The sequence below is a fragment of the Nomascus leucogenys genome, chromosome 12, assembly GCF_006542625.1.
Source record: "Nomascus leucogenys isolate Asia chromosome 12, Asia_NLE_v1, whole genome shotgun sequence".
NCBI lineage: Eukaryota > Metazoa > Chordata > Mammalia > Primates > Hylobatidae > Nomascus > Nomascus leucogenys.
The window spans coordinates 82,569,514-82,595,383 of NC_044392.1; the positions used below are offsets into that span (position 1 = coordinate 82,569,514).

At 37.3% G+C, this 25,870-nt stretch overlaps 1 protein-coding gene across 2 annotated transcripts in view; it reads right to left on the reverse strand.

Moving 5' to 3' along the window:
* Positions 1 to 32: 32 nt before the first annotated feature.
* Positions 33 to 25,870, reverse strand: part of EPHX4 (epoxide hydrolase 4) — a 36,301-nt gene continuing 10,463 nt past the window's right edge. The window contains exons 3-8 of one of the 2 annotated variants that reach the window (XM_030825047.1): positions 22,133 to 22,290; positions 19,477 to 19,605; positions 14,420 to 14,523; positions 12,164 to 12,312; positions 3,947 to 3,988; positions 630 to 707 (exon numbers count right to left, since the gene is read on the reverse strand). In XM_030825047.1, the coding sequence (XP_030680907.1) occupies positions 3,955 to 3,988; positions 12,164 to 12,312; positions 14,420 to 14,523; positions 19,477 to 19,605; positions 22,133 to 22,290 (574 nt within the window). In that variant the 3' untranslated portion in view covers positions 630 to 707; positions 3,947 to 3,954. Of the gene's footprint in view, positions 708 to 3,946; positions 3,989 to 12,163; positions 12,313 to 14,419; positions 14,524 to 19,476; positions 19,606 to 22,132; positions 22,291 to 25,870 lie in introns of both variants that reach the window. The other variant, XM_003260045.3, reaches the window with a different exon arrangement.

Here is a 25,870-nt window from a genome sequence, read left to right on the forward strand (position 1 = left end):
AAACTAATAGATATACTATAAATCCAAAGAGATTCGATAATATAACTTTTTAATGATTAAAAATAGTAAAAAGAACTATTGAACAATAGAATGAAAATTTATATCATTGCAGGTTTGCCTTATAATGTGGCACAGCTAATCTTTAATATACATTTGTAAAAGGCACCATATGTTAACAGAGTAAAAAAAGCAAGAAACCAAAACGGAACCACTTACTGCAAACTTCCTTTTTGTACAAGTGTATATATTTTAAGGCAGATGCTTGTCTGTGCAAAATACACCAGAAGAAAATCAACATTGTATTACATGTTCACATGATCTCAGATTTTTTTCAATACCATTTGTCAGGATATTTATTTATGATAAAGCACATTAAAACAGGCTTTTTCTAATAAAACATAAAGAAGTTGATGAACAATTTTTAAAAATTATTTAGAGATTTCATTACAGACCCTTCATAGAAGATAAAGAAAAGTCAATCTTTTTTTCTTGTTTCTTCTTTTAGAAATGTCCATATCAATTTGTTCACTATGTCAGGTTGGTCTTGCTGAAGCCAATGACTGGCTTCTGACAAAATAGTTAGCCTGAAATAGTTTTTAACATAAATCTTTGTGACTTCAGCCATCTCAACCTCCATGAATGCGTCATTCTCTCCCCACAGTAGTAGTGTTGGAGTGGTCACCATGTGATGTTTGAGAGGCAGGCAGCTATAAAAACAAAATACATGGGCTTGAGATTCACTGTCAAAGTTAAAATGACATTTTCCTATAGTGCCCCATTAGGCCATTCATTATCGAAGTGGGCAATCTTGCCTCTAAAAGGGTGAAAATTGTGTTCTTGGGAGGGTGAAAAAAATCTTACCCTTTGCATAAATAAAGCATGGATATACATACAGTACATAAACAGATATTAAAATTTCACAGGGTGGGGGTGATTAGGGAAAAAAAAAGTCTAAAAAGGCTCCTTAGGAAAGTGATAATGAAAAAGTGATTGAGAAACAATGCATTAAGTAATCAACATTTACTATAAAATATTTAAAAGGCTATTTAAGAAAAGGTCCAATAAAATTTAAATTGGATGAGGCTAGTGAAATGTATAATAAAAGCTGTAAGTTAAATAGGAAATTCATCACTATGAGGAGTAATTTGTTTCAAAAGGATACCAGAATTACTGAATGGTGTAATGAAAGAGAGATTTAAACTATTTATATTAGTGTTTAGCTTTATTTTAAATTGTTCTTAGATAATCTGATGCATTTTATGTGAAAATTGGAGCTGAAAACTCAAAAAATATATTTGAACTGAGCTTTAATATTATATGATACTATATTTTGCAAGAAGATTATTTTTTAAAACAAAGTTTTTGTTGTGTATATATATGTTTTTAAAATTAATTTGAGATAGGGTCTTGCTATTTTGACCAGGCTGGTCTCAAACTCCTGGCTTCAAGCAATCCTCCCATCTCGGCCTCCCAAAATGCTGGGGTTACAGGCATGAGCCAGCACACATGGCCTATACTTTCTTAAGTACAGAAAAATATAAAGAACAAAAATAAAATCATTTATAATTCCATTATCAAAAGGGTAATATTTTGGCATCTTCCATGCATATTCTTGAAACCATACTGTAAATATAATGCAATATAGACAATTTATACACAGTACATGTATGCAAGTTTCACATTAAATGATATCAAGAATTTTCTAATTTCACAACATTTTTCAAAAATAACTGTAAAAGATACTAGTTTATGGCATAACTCATAAATGACTTGACTATTCCCCTATAATTGAATATTTAGGTTTTGTGGTATTTCTCCTTGTTTTAAATTATGCTGTAATAAGCATTTTATGCCCAGATTTTTCTTGGCATTTCTGATCACCCCTTTGAGCTACAGCCTAGAAGTAGAATTCCTGAGCTGAAGGGAACAAATATTTTTAAAGCTTTTGACATCTTCTGTTACTGCTTTTCAGAAAAGTTGATGGTATTAATTATACTCCTATTGATTAAGAATGAAAATGAACATCTAACTGTTTAGCACTGAGTCACATTTTTACTAGTAAATAAAAAAGCCTGATTTGTGGCAATTCGGAGTTGACAGCAGGATATTACACATGGCCACCATGGACTTAATTTCTGACACCATGCAAGTAGCCACTATTCGGTTGTAATCCTCCTAAAAATTAAATTCTTTGTAAATGGGTAAATTGACAGAAAAATGTATTCTATACTTACTAACTGATGGGTTAGAATACAAACTTTAGATCTGGGCATGGTGGCTCACATGCCCCAGCACTTAGGGAAGCCAAGGTGGGCAGATCGCCTGAGGTCAGGAGTTCGAGACCAGCCTGGCCAACATGGTGAAACCCTGTCTCTATTAAAAATACAAAAATTAGCTGGGTGTGGTGGCTTACACCTGTAATCCCAGCTACTTGGGAGGCTGAGGCAAGAGAATCGCTTGAACCCAGAAGGCAGAGGTTGCAATGAGCCAAGATTGCACCATTGCACTCCAGTCTGGGGAACAGGGCAAACTCCGTCTTAAAAAAAAAAAAAAGAATACAAACTTTAAAGCCACTTACATTCTAGAGCACAATAATGTTCAAAACCGAACCATTTTCTAACAGTTATCTGCATGGTTTAGCAATATCGGTGCACAGAATAATTGAATTAGTAAAGTAAGAGGAGTTTTAAAAGACCATTAGTCAAAGAGCAAAGAGAAATATAAACTCTTCACCAGATCAAAATAGAGATAAAAGAGAGGTGTTTCCAGAAAACAGAAGAAAAGCATATTCTCTAGCCCTGAGGTTTCAAATTACTAAATTTCACATTAAATATGTTACATATGAAATAAAGTAATCAGTAATTAAGATGATATTTTATTTTTTATCTGCTGACTCATTTGATTTCCCAACTGGTTCAAATATTGGGCAGCAAAAAGAGGTGCTATTTGTCAGATTCCCCCCAAATACCCAACAATAGTACATGCATTTCTACAAATATATAAAGGTGTTTTGAATGCATTTAAACTGTATATATAAATGGTATCATACTCTACATATCCTTTTACAACTTGTTTTTGTGCCTTAATATATTTTTAAGATTTATTCATTGATGATGATGAAGTAGGAGGTGGGACTCGACTCTGGACCAGATTGAAGACTGGCTGAAACAGGTAAGAGGCACCAAAAGCACTTCTCTATATGACATGCCCACCAGTGCCATGACACTTTACCATTGCTGTGGCAACACCCAGAAGTTACCACCCCTTTTCTAGAAATTTAGAAGTTAGAAAATTAGAAATTACATGTCCCTTAACTTGCATGTAATTAAAAGTGGGTATAAATATGAATGCAGAACTGCCCCTGAGCTGCCACTCTGGGCACACTACCTATGGGTTAGACCTGCTCTGTAAGGAGGAGTACCTCTGCTGCTGCAGTACACTGCTGCTTCAATAAAAGTTGCTGTCTAACACCACCAGCTTGCCCTTGAATCTTCCTGGGCAAAGCCAAGAACCCTTCTAGGTAAAGCCCCAATTTTTGGGCTTGCCTGCCCTGCATCAATGATACATGAAGTTCTACTTCACTCATTTTCATTCCTATATAGAATTCCATTATATGACTATACTGCAATTGATCCATTTTTCTGTTAATAGACATTTTAAAATTTCCAATTATTTTGATAATTCAAATAATAACCAAATTCATTCTTGTACACGTCCACTTATGCACATGTACAAGAGTTTCCTTACAGTACATCCCCAGAAATAGAACTGCTTTTCAGAGTATACACATCCTCAACCTTACTTGATATTGTCAAACTGTTTTTCAAACTGATTGTATGCTCTACAAGCGGCATGTAAGAATTCTCTTTCCTCTACTTCACTGCCAACATGTTCTCAATTGGTTAATTTTTTTCCAATCAAATGAGTGTGAAACATTTTCACTTACCTGATGTGCTAGATACTGCTCCACAAAACTTCTTCGCTTCTGCTATAGTGTTTAAAAAATCCAAGGTTCAGCAGGACAATTGGCCATCCAGAATTCCTAGACTTCCTATTGCTAGGTGAGAATGTAATGTGTGCCCAGCATGCCCTCTCTGACCCTTCCCACTTCCCACTGACAAATGCAGATGTGGTGGTAAGCCACCACGGACCACACAGACAAGGGCGACACCCTATGTATAACAGAACAACAAAACAGAAAGCACCAAGGCTTCTGACCAAAGAATAGCATAGCTGTGATTATTTCATGGAGCAAAACCACACCAGCCTAGACTTTTACTTGTGAGAGAAAGAAATTCTATCTTGTTTATGCCACTGTTACTTTGTAACTCTCTTACAAGCAGTAATACTTATGTTCTATATCTGACTACCATTAGGGTTCAGCATCTTTCATGTGTTTATTGGCTGTTAGATTCCTTTTCTGTGAATTGCTTTCTCATATCCTTTATCCATTTTTTGATTGAGCTACTTTTTTTATATTAATTTAGAGGTACTCTTTATAAACTCTAGATATTAATTCAAAATTGTATATTGCAAATAACTTCTCCCCACCTAAGGTTGCTCATCATTTTATATCTTTTGACATATATTTTTAAATATTAATGTAATCAAATGTATCAGTCTTCACAATTTGAGAGCTATTGTGCTTTATTTAAGAAATCGTTCCCACATGAAAGTTTTATTTTCTAGACATTTTAAAGTTTCATTATCACATTTGGGTTTTTATTTCCCTAAAGCTTATTTTTGTTTTACTTTATTCTATTATTTTAGATTCAGGGGGTACACGTGTGGTTTGTTACATGGGTATATTGTATGATGCTGAGGTTTGGGCTTCTATTGATCCTGTCGCCCAAATAATGAACATAGTTCCCAATAGGAAGTTTTTCAACCCTTGCTGCCCTCCCTCCCTCCACCATTTTGGAGTCCCATTGTCTATTGTGCCCATCTTTATGTCCATGAATACCCAATGCCTGTAGCTTATTTTTTGTTTGGTAAAATAAAATACAGGGACCTAATTTAGTTTTATTCTATATGCATATCCAATTAGTCCAACAAAATTTATTGAATCTTCACCACTGGTTTAAAATGCTATCTCTGTCATACCAAGTTCCCACATATGTGGTTCTGTTTTGGGGCTTTCTTCTCTGTTTCGTTAATCAATTTGTCCATCCCAGAGTCAATACCATATTTTATTTATTTTATAGCTTTATTATAAGTCTTGATATCTAATAGAGCTATTCACCCTATTCTTTTTTTTTTTTTGAGACAGGGTCTTACTCTGTCACCTAGGCTAGAGTGCAGTGGCATCTTGGCTCACTGCAACCTCAAGTGATTCTCGTGCCTCAGCCATCCAAGTAGTTGGGATTACAGGTGTGCACCACCAAGTCCAGCTAATTTTTTGTATTTTTAGTAGGGACAGGGTTTTGCCATGTTGGCCAGGCTGGTCTTGAACTCCTGGCCTCATGTGATCCACCCACTTCGGCCTCCCAAAGTGCTGGGATTACAGACGTGAGCCACCGCATCCGGCTACCTATTCTTTTCTTTAAAATGATCTTGGCCATTCTCCCATATAAATTTTAAAATCAGCTTGTCAAGTTTCATTTAAAAACTTTCTTATGGTTTTCACTGAAGTTGCATTAAGTTTATAGAATAATTTGGGGAGGATCCAATAATTTTATTTTTTTATTTTTAAATTATTAATTTAAAAACTTTTTTTTTTGAGACAGGGTCTTGCTGTGTCACCCAGGCTGGAGTGCACTGGCAGCATCATAGCTCACTGCAGCCTTGAATTCCTGTGCTCAAGTGATCCTTCCACCTGAACCTCCTGAGTAGCTGGGACTGCAGAGGCATGCCACAACACCTGGCTAATTAAAAAAATATATTTTTTTTCTAGACACATGGTCTTGCTGTATTGCAGGCTAGTCTCTAACCCCTGGCTTCCAGCAATCCTCCCATTTCCGCCTCCCAAAGTGCTGGGATTACAGGCATGAGTCACTGTACCTGGCCCCAATAACTTTATGATATTGCAGTTTTCCACCCATGAACATGATAAACCAGAGCTGGTTTTCAGTAGTTTATACCAGCAAGTCTGTATCAATTGTGAAATTATTAAAATACTTCTCGGCGGGGCAGGGTGGCTTATACCTGTTATCCCAACACTTTGAGATGGTGTCCTTTGAGGCCAGGAGTTCGAGGCTGGAGTGAACTGTGATCATGCCACTGCACTCCAGTCTGGGCAACAACAAAGCGAGACCCTGTAAAAAAAAAAAAAAAAAGAAAAAAAAAATACTTCTCTACTGGTTGGTAAATAGCCACTGCTCTAAGCCCATATTCTTTAATGTCTCAACCGAAGTCAGGTGATCCGCCCACCTCGGCCTTCCAAAATGCTGGGATTACAGCGTGAGCCACTGCACCCAGCCTAATTAATGGATTTTTAATGCTAACTCATCCTTGGTTTAATTTTTTAATGCATGCTGAATTCATTTTGATTTTATTTTGAATGTGTGGATCTATGTTTATAACTTAAATTGACCTATAATTTGCCTGTCTTATTCAATCCTTGTTTTGGTATGAAAGTTATATTAGCCTCATAAGATGAGCTGAAACATATCTTCCTTTTATAATATCTGAAAGAGTATTTAACAGTGGGATTTTCTGTGGTAAAGCTTACCTGTAGGCCGGGTGCCGGTGGCTCACGCCTGTAATCCCAGCATTTTGGGAGGCTGAGGTCAGCAGTTCCGAGACCAGCCTGGCCAACATGGTGAAAACCCGTCTCTACTAAAAATACAAAAATTAGCCGGACACGGTGGTACACACCTGTAATCCAAGCTACTTGGGAGGCTGAGGCAGGAGAATCACTTGAACCCGGGAGGCGGAGGTTGCAGTGAGCTGAGACTGCACCACTGCACTCCAGTCCGGATGGCAGAGCAAGACTCCGTCTCAAAAAAAAAAAAACAAACTCACCTGTAAAACCATCTAGGCTTCTATATATGGGTGTGTATTTGTAATGTCTATGTGTGTTATTATAGATATGCTTTAAATTCATATTGGTTTGCTATAAGTCTTTTCATGTTTTTGAATTCTTCATGAGTAGTTTTGGATAAGTTATGTTTTTCTTAAAAATTGCCCATTTTGTCAAAGTTCTAAAATTTGTTAACTTAAACATTTATACCTTAATGTCTGTTATATTTATATTAATAGTTTTTTTTTTACTGCTTTCTGGTTCCTAACTTTGTTTATTTGTGCCTTCTGTTTTTTCTTAACCATTGTTGCCAATAGTTTATCTATCTTAGTAGTCTTCAAATAATCGGTTTTTGGTTTTGCCACTTATCTCTATTGTGTCTTTTTTTTTTTTTTTTTTTTTTTTTTTTTGAGACGGAGTCTCGCTCTGTCACCCAGGCTGGAGTGCAGTGGCGCAATCTCGGCTCACTGCAAGCTCCGCCTCCCGGGTTCACGCCATTCTCCTGCCTCAGCCTCTCCGAGTAGCTGGGACTACAGGCGCCCGCCACCATGCCCGGCTAATTTTTTGTATTTTTAGTAGAGACGGGGTTTCACCATGGTCTCGATCTGTCAACCTCGTGATCCGCCTGCCTCAGCCTCCCAAAGTGCTGGGATTACAAGCGTGAGCCACCGTGCCCGGCCGTGTCTTTGTTTTTTATTGTATTAATTTTTGCTTTATATATGTAATTTAAATTACTTGTCTTCTAATTTATTTTTGTTTACATGTTCTTTTTCTAACTTCTTAAGTTGAACTCTTATCTCACTGATTTTCAATCTTCTTTTCTAATATAACCTTTAAAGCTATATATTTCTTCCTAAGTATTGTTTTAACTATTCCTCATGTTATGAAATATCATTTTTTCTAAGTTTTTACTAATTTCCATAGATTTTTTACCCAGAGTTATTCAGAAGTCAAATTTCTGAATATATGAAGTTTTCTAAAAGTTTGTTGCTATTGTTATTGATTTCTACTGTAATGTGTTCAGAGAAAATAATCTATGTAATTTTTTTGGTATTGGTTAAGATTTGCTTTGTAGTCCAGTAGGTAATCAATATTTTTAATATTCTTTACATATTTGAATAGGCTGGGTACAGTGGCTCACACCTGTAATCTCAGCACTTTGAGCCCAGGAGTTGGAGACCAGCCTGCGCAACATAGTGACACCTCACCACTATTAAAAAAAAAAAAAAGAAAAGAATGTATTTTTCTAATTGTTAGGTGCAGAGTTGTAAAATTTTTCATCAGATCAAAGATATTAATAGAGTTGTTCAAATCTTCTATATCCTTGTTAATTTGTTTCTGCTTGATTGATCAACTTCAGAGAAAGGTGGGTTAAAATATCCTACAGTAATTATGGATCTGTCCATTTTTTTCTTGTAAGACTGTCACATTTTGCTTTATTATCTGATGCTTTGTTATATGTTTAGAATTATCTTTTTGCAGTACAGGTCCTATAGCTAGTCTTATTCCCAGTTCATCCTGGTTCCTCAGGTCCAAATTTTGGCAAGTCTTTGGATGAGGACATAGTCCCAAGGAGGCTTAGGGTAATAAATGAGGGCTATTTTCATGCCTGACTGTAATGTACTATACCTTATTTGTAGTCTTAATGTGCATTACATAGCCCTGTTTTTAATGATATACTCAGCTTTGCTTATCTATATAAAGAATTTCTCAGAGGGGGGTCAGAGAGCTTCTAGAGGTCTAATGTAACTTTCCCCCAACTAGATTTAACCTACAACCAACAGTTTAAAACTCCATCTTTTGCCTTGATAAAACTGTTTTGAAGTTTATAAGCCTGCTCGCTCTCATTCTTTTTCTCTCTCTCTCTTTCTCTCTCTGCTAATTAACAGGATTCCAGTGATTTCTCTTGGGAATGCAAGTCCTCCTAATAAACAAGTATTAGTAAAAGAATCTCAGAAAGATGAGAATATTTTCCCTCTTTCCTTATAGATACTTACAATGTACTGTTCTACAACTCAAAGCAAGCACTGATAAAAAGATAAATTGAGAACATGTTTGAAAACTGTCATTCTTGTCTCCTATCCAAAATTAAGATTTTAAATATTTTTTCTTGAATATAAAAAAAGACTTGTTTGAAAATGTGCCATTCTATTTTCTCTTTACAAATGTTATTTGTAAAAAAAAAACCAAAAAACAAAAAACAAGACGTGAACTTCAGACATTGTTGCTTCAGACACTGTTGCTATATCCTATAAAATATAACCTGTAGCCTCTGCAATCTATCTGCCTTTCTAATCATTGCCTTGTTTGATAAACTGTTACCTACAAAGGCCATTTAAATTAACATCTCGGTTTTGCCAAAGATATATGTATATAAGTTTGTTCTTGTTATTCAAAAAAAGATTTGGATTTACCTCTTCTTCCCTCATTCATATAATCTCATGACTCCCTTTGGATTCCACAGAGTTTGAAAGATTTTGTTTTATTTAAATCAATACCTGGTGTAACTTTCCATCTCTTACTTTCAACCATTTTGTGTCCTTGTGCTTTAATTGTAACTGTGCAAACACCATATAGATGGATTCTTTTAAAAATCCAATCTGATATTCTCTGTTTTGTAACTGGCAATATTAATATATAAATGCTAGTTGTGCATGCTGACATATTGAAATTGTTTTGTCATTTTAGTTTGTGCTTTCTATTTACCCTGCTTTGCTTCTTTTTCTCCCTTTCTGCCTTTTTGATAGTTTTAAATTTTTTTATTGACAGTTTTTAATTGATCATTTTCTTGTTCCCCTCTACTGGTTTGAAAATAATACTATTCTAGTTCTATTATTTTATCACAAAAAATTATTAGCATATATATACATATGCAATTTCTGATTCTATCCTCCATATAAATTACAACTTGCTTTTTACATTTTTACTTCATTATCTCTCTAAGCTACATTCTGGGTAATTTGGGGGGATTTATCTTTCAATTCATAATTCTCTTTGGCTTGTCTAATCTGCAATTTAACTTATCTACAGACTTCTAGATTTCAATGACCATATTTTTCATTTTCTAGAAGTTCTTTTTCAGCTCTTTCCAGCCTGTCTTGATATTACCTTATTCTTTTCTCATATTTTTTATTCTTTCTTATGTTTAATTATTTAAACATACTTTATAGTCCCTGTTAGTTCTAGTATTTGAAAGTTGTAGGAGTTTGGCTGCGATTGTATTCTGACTGCTATTAATAGTAGGTTAATTTTTTTTTTTTTTTTTTTTTTTGAGATGGAGTCTCTCTCTGTCACCCAGGCTGGAGTGCGGTGGTGTGATCTCGGTTCACTGCAACCTCCGCCTCCCAGGTTCAAGCGATTCTCCTACCTCAGCCTCTGAGTAGCTAGGATTACAGGCATGTGCCACCACACCCAGCTAATTTTTGTATTTTTAGTAGAGACAGGGTGTCGCCATGTTGGCCAGGCTGGTCTTGAACTCCTGACCTCAGGTGATCTGTCCACCTCAGCCTCCCAAAGTGCAGAGATTATAGGCATGGCCCAGGTTGATATTTTTAAATTTGGATTATGAACTAATCTTTAGGGGACTTCATCTGTGGGAATATTGTGAGGCCTGAATTGAGATGTATCCTAGAGAAGTTTTGTCTTTGTTTCTGCCAGGCTTCCTAGGGAATGTTAACAGCCTAAGGCATGTTAACACATAATTTCTGCCCTGAGAATTCCAGAATCATGGGGGTAGCACAAATTCAAATCCCTAAACCTCAAATTCAAGGCCAGCTGTGGCTCCTAATTCTTAAGAGAAATGGAATCTCGTTTTTTTCCCTAAGTACAGACCCAAACTGACAAATGTCCATGTCTCATCTTTCACGCTATACTTTCTCCCCAGACAACATGTTCTAAAACCAAAGCTTGTCTCTACATCAACGACTCCCAGATCTTACATATCTTCATCTCAGAATCTCTCCTCTGATTTCCAGACCCTACTATCCAACTGTGTATTTGAATATCTACGGTATCACCCAAAAGTCAACTAGCCTAAGATCAATAAAATTCATGACTTTCCCATAAAAACTAGTCCCATTCTAGTGTTTCCTGTCTCAGTAAATGGCATGCTTATCCATACTGTTGTACATGCCAGAAATCCAGGAGCTATATTTGATATCTCTCTTCTCATTCCCCCTCCAACCCATTGCCAACCCCTGTCAATTTTACCTCTTAAGTATTTCTTAAATCTGCCCACTCTCTCCATCTCCACTGTTTTCAGACTAGTTGTTCAAGTTACCATCATCTCTAGCCTGAACTGCTGCAGTTTTCCCACATTTACTCTGAAAATTCTCCAATATATTCTCTGCACTATGGCCACACTGAACTTATTCAAATACACATGTAGGTTGTTTTTCTTTTCTGCTTGAGATTCTCATTCACTGGCATCACATTCATGGCTTTTACATCCTTCATATGGTCTACTTACCCACCTCTTGGACCCAGCCTCATAATGCTCTTCTCACCCTTACTTTCTGTGCTCCAGCCAAGAAGCCCTAATTCTGTTGCTTGAAGCTACAACCCTCTTCCATCTTCCCACAGGGCTTTGGTACCTGCTGTTTCCTTTTTCTGGAATGCCAGTCCCCCTGTCCTCAATCTTGTTTAGTCAATACCTAACTCATCCTTCACTTATTTGGTCTCACATCATTTCCTCAGTTCTCATCTCTTTCTTTCAAAGCCTTTCTGTTAGTTTATAACTATTCAATCATTACTGTGGTTATATTTGCTTAATGTCTGTTTTCCCTATTAGGCTACAAGTTTTGTGAGATCAGAGACCTTATCTAGTTTTGCTCATTACTATGTTCTGAGTAACTAACACAGCCCAGAACATAGTGGTTAATAAATATTTCTTGAATAAATAAATCATCATTTAAAAAGAACTAAAAGTATACATCTATTCCAAATAATCTAAAAGGAGAGAATAAGTTGATAGAGTTATGGATAAAACAAGTGACAGCTACATGGACGATTTGTTATATTACTCTGTCTACTTTTCCATAAGTTTAAAATTGTCCATAAAAAGATTATGCAACTTACTAAAAAAATTAAAATACCTTATTTGAGTCTTTGAATAAGTGGTGAAGTTAACTTTAAAAATAAAATATTGTCCCTTTAGGATCAGACTGAAATATTTTCATTTAACTAAAAAGAAATTATACTGACCTGAAGATATTTCGGTAATGGTTAATTGGGCCACTTAATGCTCCAGGCTGAGAAAAGACATAAATATAAGCTTCAAGATCCTCTGTTGTTAATGGGCATCCTTTTCTTCCAATGCCAGTGCTGTGACTGGTAAACAGATGTTTCAAAACCTAATTTAAGTGAGAAAACAATAATTAAAACTTTTTTGTTATCTAATAATAAGCTAAGTCTTTGGCTTTGGAAAGGGGATGGTGGTCATTGTGCGGTGACAACTCCTAATTTCTGCTCTAGCCAAGTTTGAGATCTCATTGTTTATACATACATATTCTATGCATTTCTGCTTTCCTGGCTTTATTTTTTCTATATTCTTCCCTTCTAATCCCCCCTGCACACTGTATTTTTATAAAAAGCATCCTGTCTTCTTGTTGCCTATTCATATTCTATAAGGCCCAGCTCAAGAGTTCCTTGGATAAATGACTAATTCCCCTTCTGGGCAGGAAATAAAAGATAAGCCCAGGGCATTGAGGAGGCAAGCTATCACTGACTAAAGGGATTATGTCAAAAAGCCACAAGAGCCAACCTGAAGGGATGCCTCATTTGATGCCTATTGTGGGATAATTTGGGCATCCAAAACAATAATGACTCTAACTGATTGATATATATCAAATATATATTCATTACTCTAAAAGTTGTTTGTAAAAAGAAAAAGAATGAGCATATATCCTGCCATTCTTGTGTGAACTATATTTCAGAATAAATAGTAGATGTGGAAAAATTCTTTATAGCAGAATTTCAATTAAAAGCAGAAAGAATTCTAAAATTAGAAAATAACCATTTTTCATACCCTAATGAAATAATGGGCCTAGGCTATGATCACTAATGTATACTAAAGTTAATTTGGTGGAAGGATGTTAGGAAATTTTGGATAGGCTAACAACTCATAAGCCCACTGATCACTGTTAGCATTAGTAAAACTGGACCAAGTAGGTATCATGCACTTCCCTGATGGGATGCGTTAGGAAATACACAGCACCATCTATTAAGTAAATTAAAATTTAATCAAGCCTCTAGATCACCAATACCTATGAAGTAGGAAAAACAAGTGTTAGAGGAACAAGTTAAATACCACCATGATGAAGCAATCAGCCAAATCCAAAATATGGATCTTTCCTCAGGGCAAATTTCTTCAATAAATAAGTGATATTAAACAAAAATAAGAAAAGAAAGAAGGCACTATTATACATTTTAAAAACCATAACAACTAAATACAAGGTATAGACTTTGGTTCCTGATTCAAACAAATGAAGTATATCAAGACAGTTATGACAGTTAATGAAATTTGAATGGGTACTAAATGATATTAAGGGGTTGTCATTTATTCCGTTAGGTTTGATAGTGGCATTGGGTTTTTTTTTAAAGTTCTAATCCCATCACAGTTATACATAGAATTATTTACAGGTAAAATTATATTATGCCTTTTAAAAATCCTCACCAATATCTAACACCATGTTGGACATGTAAGAAGCATTTATGCCGGGAGTGGTGGCTCGTGCCTGTAATCCCAGCACTTTGGGAAGCTGAGGTGGGAGGATCGCTTGAGGCCAGGAGTTTCAGACCAGCCTGGGCAACATGGTAAAACCCAGTCTCTATAAAAAATACAAAAACTAGCGGGGCATGGTGGCACATGCCTGTAGTCCCAACTACTTGGGAGGCTGAGGTGGGAGGATTGCTTGAGCCTGGGAGGTTGAGGCTGCAGTGAGCTGCACTCCAGCCTGGGTGACAAAGCGAATTCCTGTCTCAAAAACCAAGCAAAACAAAAAAATAAAAATAAAAAAGAAGAATTTAATAAAGAATTTAATAAATTTCCAAGATACTTTCCAAGATATTTCCAAGATGCTACACTACTGGTGTCAGTGTACGTGCGACACTAATATCTGCATGTTTACTTTGTTTAGGGCTTTTTTTTTTTTAACCCCAAAGTCTTCTACTTCTGCTGCTATTAAACCTGACATTTGTATTCCCTCATCTCCCCATGAAATGTTCTCCAGAAAGGGGTATGCCTATAGGGGCACGGTCTCACAAAAAATTGAAGAACAGCCAGGTATTTAAATACATAAACAGAGACTATGAAAATAAGCAAGGCGATAGGTAAGTTCTTAAAATCATTTAAGTTATAATAATTTCCTTTCATTTTTCATTATTCTTAAATGTGGACTTTAAAATATTTTTCATTAATAATAATAATAATACATTATTTATTTGATTTGTTTGGCTTACCTTGAAATCATTTATCGAGAACATAAATTCTGGGAACCATGGTATTTGGAAGAAGTAATAATAACTGGATTTCAACAGCTGAGCAGGGTGTCGTAAAATATATTCTGAAATTAAAATGCCATGTTAGACCTTATCCAAGGGGTATAAATTACTTACTGTTAGAAGAACTTCTTTTTAGGACAATTTCACTTTAAGATGATCCCATAAAAGAATCCATAAGTAAGACTTCTTTGGAACAATTTCTATGCTCTTATATCTTACTATGAGTATTTCCGGTATTTCCAAAATTTATACCACTTTATTTATTATTTTTTTTATTTTTTATTTTTTTGAGACAGAGTCTTGCTCTGTTGCCCAGGCTGGAGTGCAATGGCGTGATCTCAGCTCACTATAACCTCTGCCTCCCGGGTTCAAGCGATTCTCCTGCCTCAGCTTCCCAAGTAGCTAGGATTACAGGTACCCACCACCACGCCCGGCTAATTTTTTGTATTTTTAGTAGAGGCAGAGTTTCGCCATGTTGGCCAGGCTGGCTTCGAACTCCTGACCTCAGGTGATCTGCCCACCTAGGCCTCCCAAAGTGCTGGGATTACAGGCGTGAGCCACCATGCCTGGTCTTATACCACTTTAAATAAAAAGAAAGTTTCACTTTATGAAATCTTGACCCAAAAGGGAACAGGAAGCCCAAACAACACTGCTTTTCCTCCAAGGTCATTATCAGTGACCTACCACTTTTCCTAGGAATACATGGTGATGTAATTTTCGGTTGTTTAAAGTTGATTCAAATTGAATGCCTTGTTCATCTGGCCTCAAAAGGAACTGAAGTTTTTCCTATAAATTCATTGATGTATCTAGAAAACTCATTCATTCAATGAATATTTGACTATCTACTGTGTGCCAGGGGATTTAGCAGTGAACAAGACAGAAAAGGTTCCCACAAACAATGAACGTACACAATAAATAAGTCCAAATGCTTACAAGATCACTTTAGAGAGCAACAATACCATAAAGAAAAGAAAAGAAGGCAAACTGATTGACAGTGATGGTAGGGTGGAGTGGAGGGACTGCTACATAGTAGAAGTGGTCAAGAAGGCCTCTCTGGGATGCGATGTTTGCTGAGTCCTGAATGGTCACAGGGAGTCAGCTGTGCAAAGATCTAGGGAGAACATCCAGGAACAGCAAGTAGATCCTGGGCTTGGTACATTCCAGATGCAGAAAGGCCTGTGTTGCTGGTGTATAATGAATGAGAGGAAGATGGTATATGATGAGTCAGAAAGAAAAGCAGAAGCCTGATCATGTAGGACTCGAATAGTAAGATTTTATTTTAAGTGCTTTGGGAAGACACTAAAGTTTTAAACTGGTGAGTTTATATATATATATATAAAATCATATATAATAAAAAAGTGTGTAAAGCCAGGCATGGTGGCTCATGCCTGTAATCCCAGTGCTTTGAGAGGCTGAAGGAGGAAGACTGCTTGAAGCCAAGGGTTTGAGACCACCCTGGGCAACATAGCAAGACACTGTCTCTACAAAAAAAAAACGGTGGTGTAAGCCTGTAGTCCCAGCTACTTGGGAGGCTAAGGTGGGAGGATCACTTGAGCCCAGCCTTGAGGTTAAGGCTTCAGTGCACTATGATTATGCCACTGCACGCCAGTATAGGGGACAAAATGAGATCCTAAATGAGACCCTGTCTCTAAAAAAACGGGAAAAAAAGAGTCTATGCTTGAGTACTATGCAATCTTATTTTCCTTACTATAAAAGTCATTTTTTCTTATTTCCAATTTCATAACTATATTCAACATGGAGTTTTTAGAAATATAATTTTCAGATAAGTATACCATTGTTATACTATAGTTTTTGCAAAGTGATAATTGAACAAGATTTATTCACCCCTGCATTAAGAGATATCAATACAATTAAGGGAAAAATATAGGCAAGTTATTCGAAAGCCTCATATTGACCTGACAGGGCAGAAACAATTATTGATAAAAAAATTCCAGAAATATTCCAAGTATTTTCTTTTTTTTTTTTTGAGACGTAGTCTTGCTCTGTCGCCCAGGCTGGAGTGCAGTGGCGCAATCTCGGCTCACTGCAAGCTCCGCCTCCCAGGTTCACGCCATTCTCTTGCCTCAGCCTCTCCAAGTAGCTGGGACTACAGGCGCCCACCACCATGCCCGGCTAATTTTTTTTTTTTTGTATTTTTAGTAGAGACGGGGTTTCACTGTGGTCTCGATCTCCTGACCTCATGATCCTCCCGCCTCGGCCTCCCAAAGTGCTGGGATTACAAGCGTGAGCCACCGCGCCCGGCCCCAAGTATTTTCTTGCTGAAATCACCAGCTACAGTTTGTTCATATAGCACCACCACCAAAATAAGATTTACTCTTGGGTCCTGATCAATTGAACAAGCATGTAGCGTGACTTCTGCTGTTTAATTCAACCTAGAAAAATACAGTGACTCTCAGGACATTTGAATCCTAAGCATCCATCCCACTATACCTCAGTAGTGATAGGTCAGTTGGATATGTATCTAAAATTCAACTCAACACTTATATTGACTTATATATTTACATAGTCATGGGCCCTTTCTTCCTTACCTGTTTAATTTTTAGGAAGAAATAGAAATATGCGGTTCTGAATTTTTTATTTCCTAGAGTCCTGCTGTGGGTAGTAGTAGTACTTGAACCTCAGAAAACTTAACAAGGGTAAAGAGTACAAAATTATTATTTTTTGCCAAAACCAAATAAAACTGTGCCTGGCCACGGTTCACAGGTCTTTAATCACTATTAAGTTTTTAAGAGTTGCCTTTAAAGTGGAGGTTCTCAAAGTACCGTCCATGTGAATCCCTGGGGATTCCCAAGACTTTTTAAGGTATCCAGGTGGTCAAAACTATTTCATAGCAATATTAAGATATTTATTTGCTTTTTTCTCACCATATTGATGTTTGCACCAATACTACAAAAGCAATGATGGTGAAAGCCACTGTTGGTTTAGCAGAAATCAAGGCAGTGGCACTGAACAATGCTAGTAGTCATCCTATTCTTCACCACCACACACTGGTGGCTAACTAATTAATTAAATTTAATTAAGTGCTAGTTTCACTTAACAGTGTCTTTGATGAAACAGCAAAAAACATTAATTAAACTTGACCTTTGAGTACATCTTTTTAATATTCTATGCAATTAAATAGAAAGTACACATAAAGCAGTTCTGTTGTCTCAAGACAACACAAATACAATGATTGTCCCAAGGAAAAGCACTTCTACAATTGTTTGAGTTGATGGGTTGAATTAGCTGCTTTTTTTTTTTTTTTTTTTTTTGAGACAGGGTCTCACTTTGCCACCCAGGGTGGAGTGCGTGGCACAATCTCAGCTCACTGCAGCCTCAACCTCCTAAGCTTAAGTGATCTTCCTGCCTCAGCCCCCCAGGTAGCTGGGACTACAGGTGCGCACCACCACACCCAGCTAATTTTTAGCTGCATTTTTAAATGTAACATTGTTTTACTTGAAAGAATGACTAACAACCAATCATCAGTCAGACATGGGCATTTGGCAGATAATCTCTTGAAAATTAACAAAGTGAGCCTGTCACATCAAGGAAAACAATCATCAGTAGTTGTTGCCATTGATAAAAATCAGACTTTCAAATGAACCTTAGAACTTTGGAAAACTTATATCTGCTACTGTGAGCTTCACAGCTTTGCAAATTTTAAAGGCTTTTCTGATGCGATTAGGGTGATGTCAAAGAATGTGATTTTTTTGATACTGTATGATGAAATGTGTCAACTTATGGAAGATCTGCATATATCAGTGAACCAACATCTTCCAATGCATGATGATACAAAACCAGGCATGGATAAAAGATCCAATAAAAGTGCTAGGGAGACCTGTGGGTTTTCATAGAGCACAGTATAAAAAAATCATTTATATGCCATTACATTCCACATTGTTACCTTTAAGAAACCATTGGCCAGGCGCGGTGGCTCACGCCTGTAATCCCAGCACTTTAGGAGGCTAAGGCGGGCGGATCGCGAGGTCAGGCATTTGAGACCAGCCTGGCCAACATGGCGAAATCCTGTCTCTACTAAAAATACAAAAATTAGCCAAGCGTGGTGGCGGGTGTCTGCAGTCCCAGCTACTCGGAAGGCTGAGGCAGGATAATCGCTTGAACACAGGAGGCGGAGGTTGCAGTGAGCCGAGATGGCGCCACTGTACTCCAGCCTGGGCGACAGAGCGAGACTCCATCTCAAAAAAACCAAAAACGAAAACAAAACAATTAATTTTTAAGTTTGGTGTAGTATTAAGAAAGAAAATCCACAGTTATCTGAAAAGGCTGTTAAAATACTCCTCCCTTTTCCAATTACAGATCTGTGTGAGGCCAAATTTCCTCATATACTTCAATTCAAACAACATATTGCAACAGATTGAAGAGATTTGCAAAAATGTAAAACAATGACACTCTTTTCACTAAAATTTTGTTTTGGAAGATGTAGCTAGCTTTCATTTAAAATATGTTATTTATGTTAACATGTAATGGTTTATTTATTTTGATGAATTAACATATAAATATTTTTAAATTTCTATTTTAATTTCTAATACAGTGAATATTTATAAACCATATAAGTAAAAGCTCAATGGGTTCTTTAATAATTTTAAGAGCATAAAGAAGCCCAAGACCAAAAATGTGAGAACTGCTTTAAAGAATACTGCTATTCCTGACAGCCAAAGCAGTCAAGCAAGAGGAGAATTTATTTCTAGGCTGTCAGGATTCATTACTGTCAAAGCAATGTCATTGTATGTTTCCCTTTATCCCTCCCCAAGTTAACAGTAAAATCTTTTTTTGAAGGAATAAAATTATGTAAGCAAGTATAAAGCTAAATTTTCTGAGATTCCCCAGGAAGATTGAAAACCAAGGTATCTGACACTGTCATGTGCTATCATGGTTTAGTCATTTAATTTTAAAATATGATAGTAACCAAATTTTGCTGTTTCTAATCCAAAAGGTCAGTGGCAAGAGTGAATTGTCACATTAGCAGAACTGTTTTGATAAAAACTTGAACTCACCTGTAAATACATTTGGATGAGGGAAGTTAATAACAATAAGCTTCATCACCATTTCAGGATAACAGATGGCAATTAGCCAAGCAATCATGCCCCCCCAGTCATGGCCAATAAGAACACATTTGCTATACCCTGCAATCAAGAAATAAATGTTGACATCATTAAAAAGAAACAGGTGGGTGCACTGTTACCTCACATAAAATAGTTATACTTCTGAAGTACCTCTTTTCATTATCTTATCCTAATTATGTACTTTGTGCAGATACTGAGTTCAGTGGTTCCAAAACTTGTCTGTACATCACCTAGATAGCTCCACTCTAAACCTATAGATTGAGAATCTCTCCCAGGAATCCATATTAAAAAAAAGAATCTGAAATAGGCTGGTGTGGTGGTTCATAGCTATAATCTCAACACTTGCGAGGCCAAAGCAGGAGGATTGCTTGAGGCCAGGAGTTCGAGACCAGCCTGGGCAACATAGCAAGACCTCCCCACCACACACACACCCAGCCATTTCTACAAAAAAATAAAGAAATTATCCAGGTGTGGTGGTGTCCACCTGTAGTACAAGCAACTGTAGAGCCTGGGGTGGGAGAATCTCTTGAGCCCAGGACTTCAAGGCTGCAGTGAGCCATGATCATGTCACTGCACTCCAGCCTGGGTGACAGAGCGAGACTGAGACTCTGTTTCTAAAAAAGAAAAAAAGTTAGGGGGGTGGGGGTACAAAACAAACAAACAAACAAAACATCTGTAATAGCTTATGTTGCTCAGCTCTGGTCCCATGGACCTGAGTTTGGAAACCATGGTAAATACTGCACATAATGAAGTCAAAAGCAAGATTATTTGTTTTTTTTTTGAATGCTCAGAAATTTTTAGTTATAGTAAAATTATAAATGCCTCATCTATGTCCAACTCACAAATCTTTATTTCCAGGAAGCATCTATCTCTTCCCTAACTTCATAAATCCTATGTACAATTCAACACAGAAAATTTGTCACTAATTTGGAACTGTGAAGTCAAATTGAAGTAATGGAAAGTCTTAATTATAGCACCAATTTTGTACCAGTTTCATTTCATGTAATCACTCAGTTAATTTAAAGTAGGTTAAAATGTTGATTAATAGAGATTCCTACAGGATTTCCATTGTATGGATGCATAAAATTCATTTGCAATTTATTCCTGGAGTACTTAAAATTGCTTAATTCTTTCAAGGAAGTACTTCTCACCATCACTCCTCACCACTATACTAATACACACATCTAGACATGGACACACATGCATAAATCTTGTTTATATTAATTATTTGCCTAAAAATTTCATGATGACAAATTTAGGCCAGGTCTGACTGAATTATCACAAAATCTGAAATATAATTGTTCAAAATCAGTGTCTGAGTCTGTTCTACTGTAATCAGACTAAATGACAATATTGTACACCCCCAGACCCCATTCATTTTTCCCCCCTAAAAATATTGGCCTGATCCATGCTCTCATTAGATTACTGTAGAAAGTGCCTTTGATTTCATGGTATTTCTCACTATATTGCTTCCATTAACATACTGATGGTAGCAGCTTGGTTTCTGTCAAAAGGACATAGTATTAATAGATTGGATTATTGTTAAAAAATATTTACTTTCCCCTTCTGCTTGCTGTCACAGTAGTCTACTTGCTGCCCCTTTGATTTGCTTTGGTCTCGTGGTGGCTGTATAACTTGACTTTGGGCTCCACCATATGACTTGCTTTGACTAATAGAAACTTAAGCTTGTGCACCTGGGCTCACCCTCGGCTCACCCTCTACCATTGCCAGGAGAAAAGCTTCCCTCAGGTAGCCACTCCCTTTTAGCTTGGGCTCCAGCCCAACTCACAGAGAGAAGCCAGTCCCAGCTGGACCTGCAGCCTCAGGCAAAGACCAGAGGAGTCCAGCCTATGGTTAACCTGCAGATCCATGAGCACAGGAAAAAATGGTTATGACCCTATGCCACCGAATCTGAGGTGGTTTGTTCCACAATATTATGTGGTTCTGATTGATACAACAGAAATAATGCAAGTGCATCTGTATCTTATAACATTTTAAAATGAATACGTGTGTTCTAAAGAAATAAATTTTCTAAGTACAAAAATAAACTTTTCAATAATTATTTCTGAAAATAATAAACAGCATACATTAGGTCTATTTTTTTTTTTTTTTTAGAGAGAGTCTCATTCTTGTTGCCCAGGATGGAGTGCAATGGCACAATCTTGGCTCACTGCAACCTCCACCTCCTGGGTTCACGCCTGGCTAATTTTTGTATTTTTAGTAGAGACAGGGTTTCAACACGTTGGTCAGGCTGGTCTTGAACTCTGACCTCAGGTGATCTGCCCGCCTCAGCCTCTCAAAGTGCTGGGATTACAGGCACAAGCCACAGTGCCCGGGCCATTAGATCTGTGTTTAAAAACAAATCTGAAAAGTCATTCTTGGCTGGTAGACAGAATAGTTGCTCTAGATGCATCATTTTAAATTTCCTGTATAGATATTTTGGGCTGACTACCTGAAACCATGGTGACAGGATCCAGATAATTTGGGTAGATGGAATATGCATCCTCCCAAGAAAAGAAGTCATTGATTCACAATTTGTTGAATGTTTGTCCCTTAAAAAGAGTTGTTTTGTTTCAAACTAACCTACCTAAAGAATCTAAAATATCCTTTATATCTGTAATTAGACAATCCAATTTATAATTCTGTCGATGAATGGGAGCATCTGTTTCTCCATAACCTCTCAAATCCAGTGCTACAACTCGATATTCACTTTTAAATTCTCTCAGTTGGTAACGCCAAGAATACCTGCAGGAAAAAAGGAAGCATTTAAAATATCATATTAACTAGTACAAACAGTAACATTACAGATTTTCTTTTTCTTTTCTTTTTTTTTTTTTTTTTGAGACAGAGTTTTGCTCTGTCACCCAGGCTGGAGTGCAGTGGTGCAATCACAGCTCACTGCAGCCTCAATCTCTCTGGCTCAAGTGATCCTCCTGCCTCAGTTTCCTAAAAAGCTGAGACTACAGGTGCACACCATCACACTCAGCTAATTTAAAAAATTTTTTGTAGACACGGGATCTCCCTATGTTGCCAGGGCTGGTCTCAAACTTCTGGGCTCAAGTGATCCTCACGCCTTAGCCTCCCAAAGTGCTGAGATTACAGGTGTGAGCCACTGCACCTGGCCACATTTCATATTTTCTCAGTGGAAAACTGTAAGAAATTCCTTATTTTTAGAACAGATATACAGCTGCAAATAAGCAGGAAAGAGACCTACTTGAGAAGGAAACACTGACATTCTATGAGAATTATTTTGTCTTTTTACCAGTTCCAGTGGAAGGTAACAAAGTGCCACTATTTACAGAAACTACATAGTATCAGATACTAAAATCATTGTACTTATATATGTCTTAATAAGTCCATTTTTAAAAAATTGAAACAGGGTCTCGCTATGTTGCCCAGGCTGGTCTTGAACTCCTGGCTCAAGTGATCCTTCTGCTTCAGCCTCCCAAAGTGCTAGGATTACAGGTGTGAGCTAACATGTCTGGCCAATAAGTCCATTTTTTGTTTGTTTGTTTTGGGACAGAGTTTCGCTCTTATTGCCCAGGCCGGGGTGCAATGGCATGATCTTGGCTCACTGCAACCTCTGCCTCCCGGGTTCAAGCAATTCTCCTGCTTCAGCCTCCCAAGTAGCTAGGATTACAGGCATGCCCCACCACACCTGGCTAATTTTTGTATTTTTTTTCTTTTTAGTAGAGACAGGGTTTCTCCATGTTGGTCAGGCTGGTCTTGAATTCCTGACCTCAGGTGATCCGCCCACCTCAGCCTCCCAAAGTGCTGGGATTATAGGTGTGAGCCACTGCGCCTGGCCAAATAAGTCAAATTTTTAAGCTTTTCTTAAATGGTGTGTATAGCCACCAGGGAATCTGTACTATGAACAGTTAGTTATTTTACAGCCCGAATTTCTAGATAATAAATTGATTATCAAGTATAAAAAAGTGAGTGGGAAGATGAGCTTGACAGTTTTACCAAAACATCCAAATGCTTATTTGGCCCAGGAATTTTGGTGGAGTAACATAAGTAAAATGCTTCTGTATTGCAGAACCATTTGATTCTCTGATTGAAAAAATTTACTAGATGAAATTTTATATTTCTCTCACAAGTAGATTTTACTCACCTTACTCCACTGTTAAATACGGTCAAAGTTTTAGTAATAACCACAGCTTATTTATGGGTGAAAAATTCTGAAGGTTTTTTTTTAAAAGATTATCACGGAAATAATCTAATAATAAAACAACCATTTAAGATAAACCTCTGCTTGCTAAAGCAAAATTCTGTGGAGAAGATCCTGAACCATGAGTATAAGCAAGAGTGATACTAAAAACATTTAACAACCAAAATGGCACCAGCACTGACCAATTAGAATGGCCACAGTGCTGGAGCCAAGTTCTGGAGGCCATTGCTGAGCCAGGCATTCCCCCTCCGCTTGATCATGGAACTGCAGAATTAATCGAAATAGCTCCATAAGATTTTCTTCTTCAAATAAGCAAAACCATTTTAGATAACCAGCAGAAAACAAAAGACATGGATTTTTAAAAGTGACTCACTATGTTATGGGACTCAAAATATGCATTAAAAAAAAGCATCTGCGTGCACATTTGTTCATGGAAATACAGTGTAAAATTATCTGACACAAGCCAAGTGGGAGATCATTGTCTGAAAATGCTTTTGGAGTGCAGTAGGCAAGCTAACGCAACTGAATGTTAAGATTATAAACCAGTGTAAAGATTGTAATATAAGATTATAAGCCAACAGTGAGATGGGGGCTGTGATGTGAAGTGACACACAACAGTAAGATCAATGTAACAAACAGGCCAGGTGCAGTGGCTCATACCAGTAATCCCAGCACTTTGGGAGGCCAAGGGGGGCAGATCACTTAAGCTCAGGAGTCTGAGACCAGCCTAGGAAACATGGCGAAACCCTGTCTCTACAAAAAATTAAAAAATTAGGCCCGGCGCGGTGGCTCACGCCTGTAATCCCAGCACTTTGGGAGGCCAAGGCAGGCGGATCACCTGAGGTCATGAGTTCAAGACCAGCCTGACCAATATGGAGAAACCCCGTCTCTATTAAAAATACAAAATTAGCCAGCATGGCAGTGCATGCCTGTAATCCCAGCTACTTGGGAGGCTGAGGCAAGTGGCAGAGGTTGAGGTGAGCTGAGATCATCCCATTGCACTCCAGTCTGGGCAACAAGAGCAAAACTCCCTTTCAAAAAAAAAAAAAAATTTTTGCTAAGTATGGTGTTGTGTGCCTGTGGTCCCATATACTCAGGAGCCTGAGGTGGGACGATGGCTTAAGCCCAGGCAGCAGAGTTTACAGTGAGCTGTGATCGCACCACTGCACTCCAGCCTGGGTGACAGAGCCAGAACCTGCCAAAAAAAAATCCTTGTAACAAATCAACCACCTTACATCATCAGGAAGAGTGTCAGACACATATTTGGAATTATGAATGAATATAGAATTTTTTGATCTATCACTAGGATATTTATGATTTGTGAAAATCTGCCAAAGCATTGCCAACTAAGATGGATTTGAAAATGTTAACAAAACCCAAAAACAATAAAAGAATAACAACAAAAAAGAAAATGCTAATAAACATGTCTTCTGGCTGGGCGAAGTGGCTCACGCCTGTAATCCTAGCACTTTGGAAGGCCAAAGTGGGCGGATCACTTGAGGTTAGGAATTTGAGACCAGCCTGGCCAACGTGGTGAAACCACGTCTCTATTAAAAATACAAACATTAGCCAGGCGTGGTGAAGGACACCTGTAATCCCAGCTACTAGGGAGGCTGAGGCAGGAGAATCGCTTGAACTCGGGAGGTGGAGGTTGCAGTGAGCCGAGATCGAGTCACCGCACTCCAGCCTGGGCGACAAGAGCGAAATTCCATCTCAAATAAATAAATAAATAAATAAATAAATAAATAAAATAAATGTGTCTTTTTTGGCTAGGTTGTAGTAATGTTGTTAATCTTGTCTGTAGATTGTAACAAATAAAGTAGCTCGTTTCCTTAAAGACACTCATCTGTCAACACATATGATTGTATTATTTTTTCTGATTTGCCTTACGTAAAATTTTGAATTGATTTTTTATGTCTTCATAACTGAAGCCTAATTCTTCCCTCTTTATAATCCATCATACCCAATCAATAAAGTTCTGTTCATTTAACCTCTTAAATATTCATTTAAACACTCCTGTCTACCATTCTATCATTACCTTAATTCAGGCCTCCATTTAGGCAGCAGCCTATTGCTTGGTCTAAGTGTGTCCCTTTCATTCCCCTCTGCTCTATCTTCTACAAAACCAGTGATGTAGCAAAGACACAAACTCAT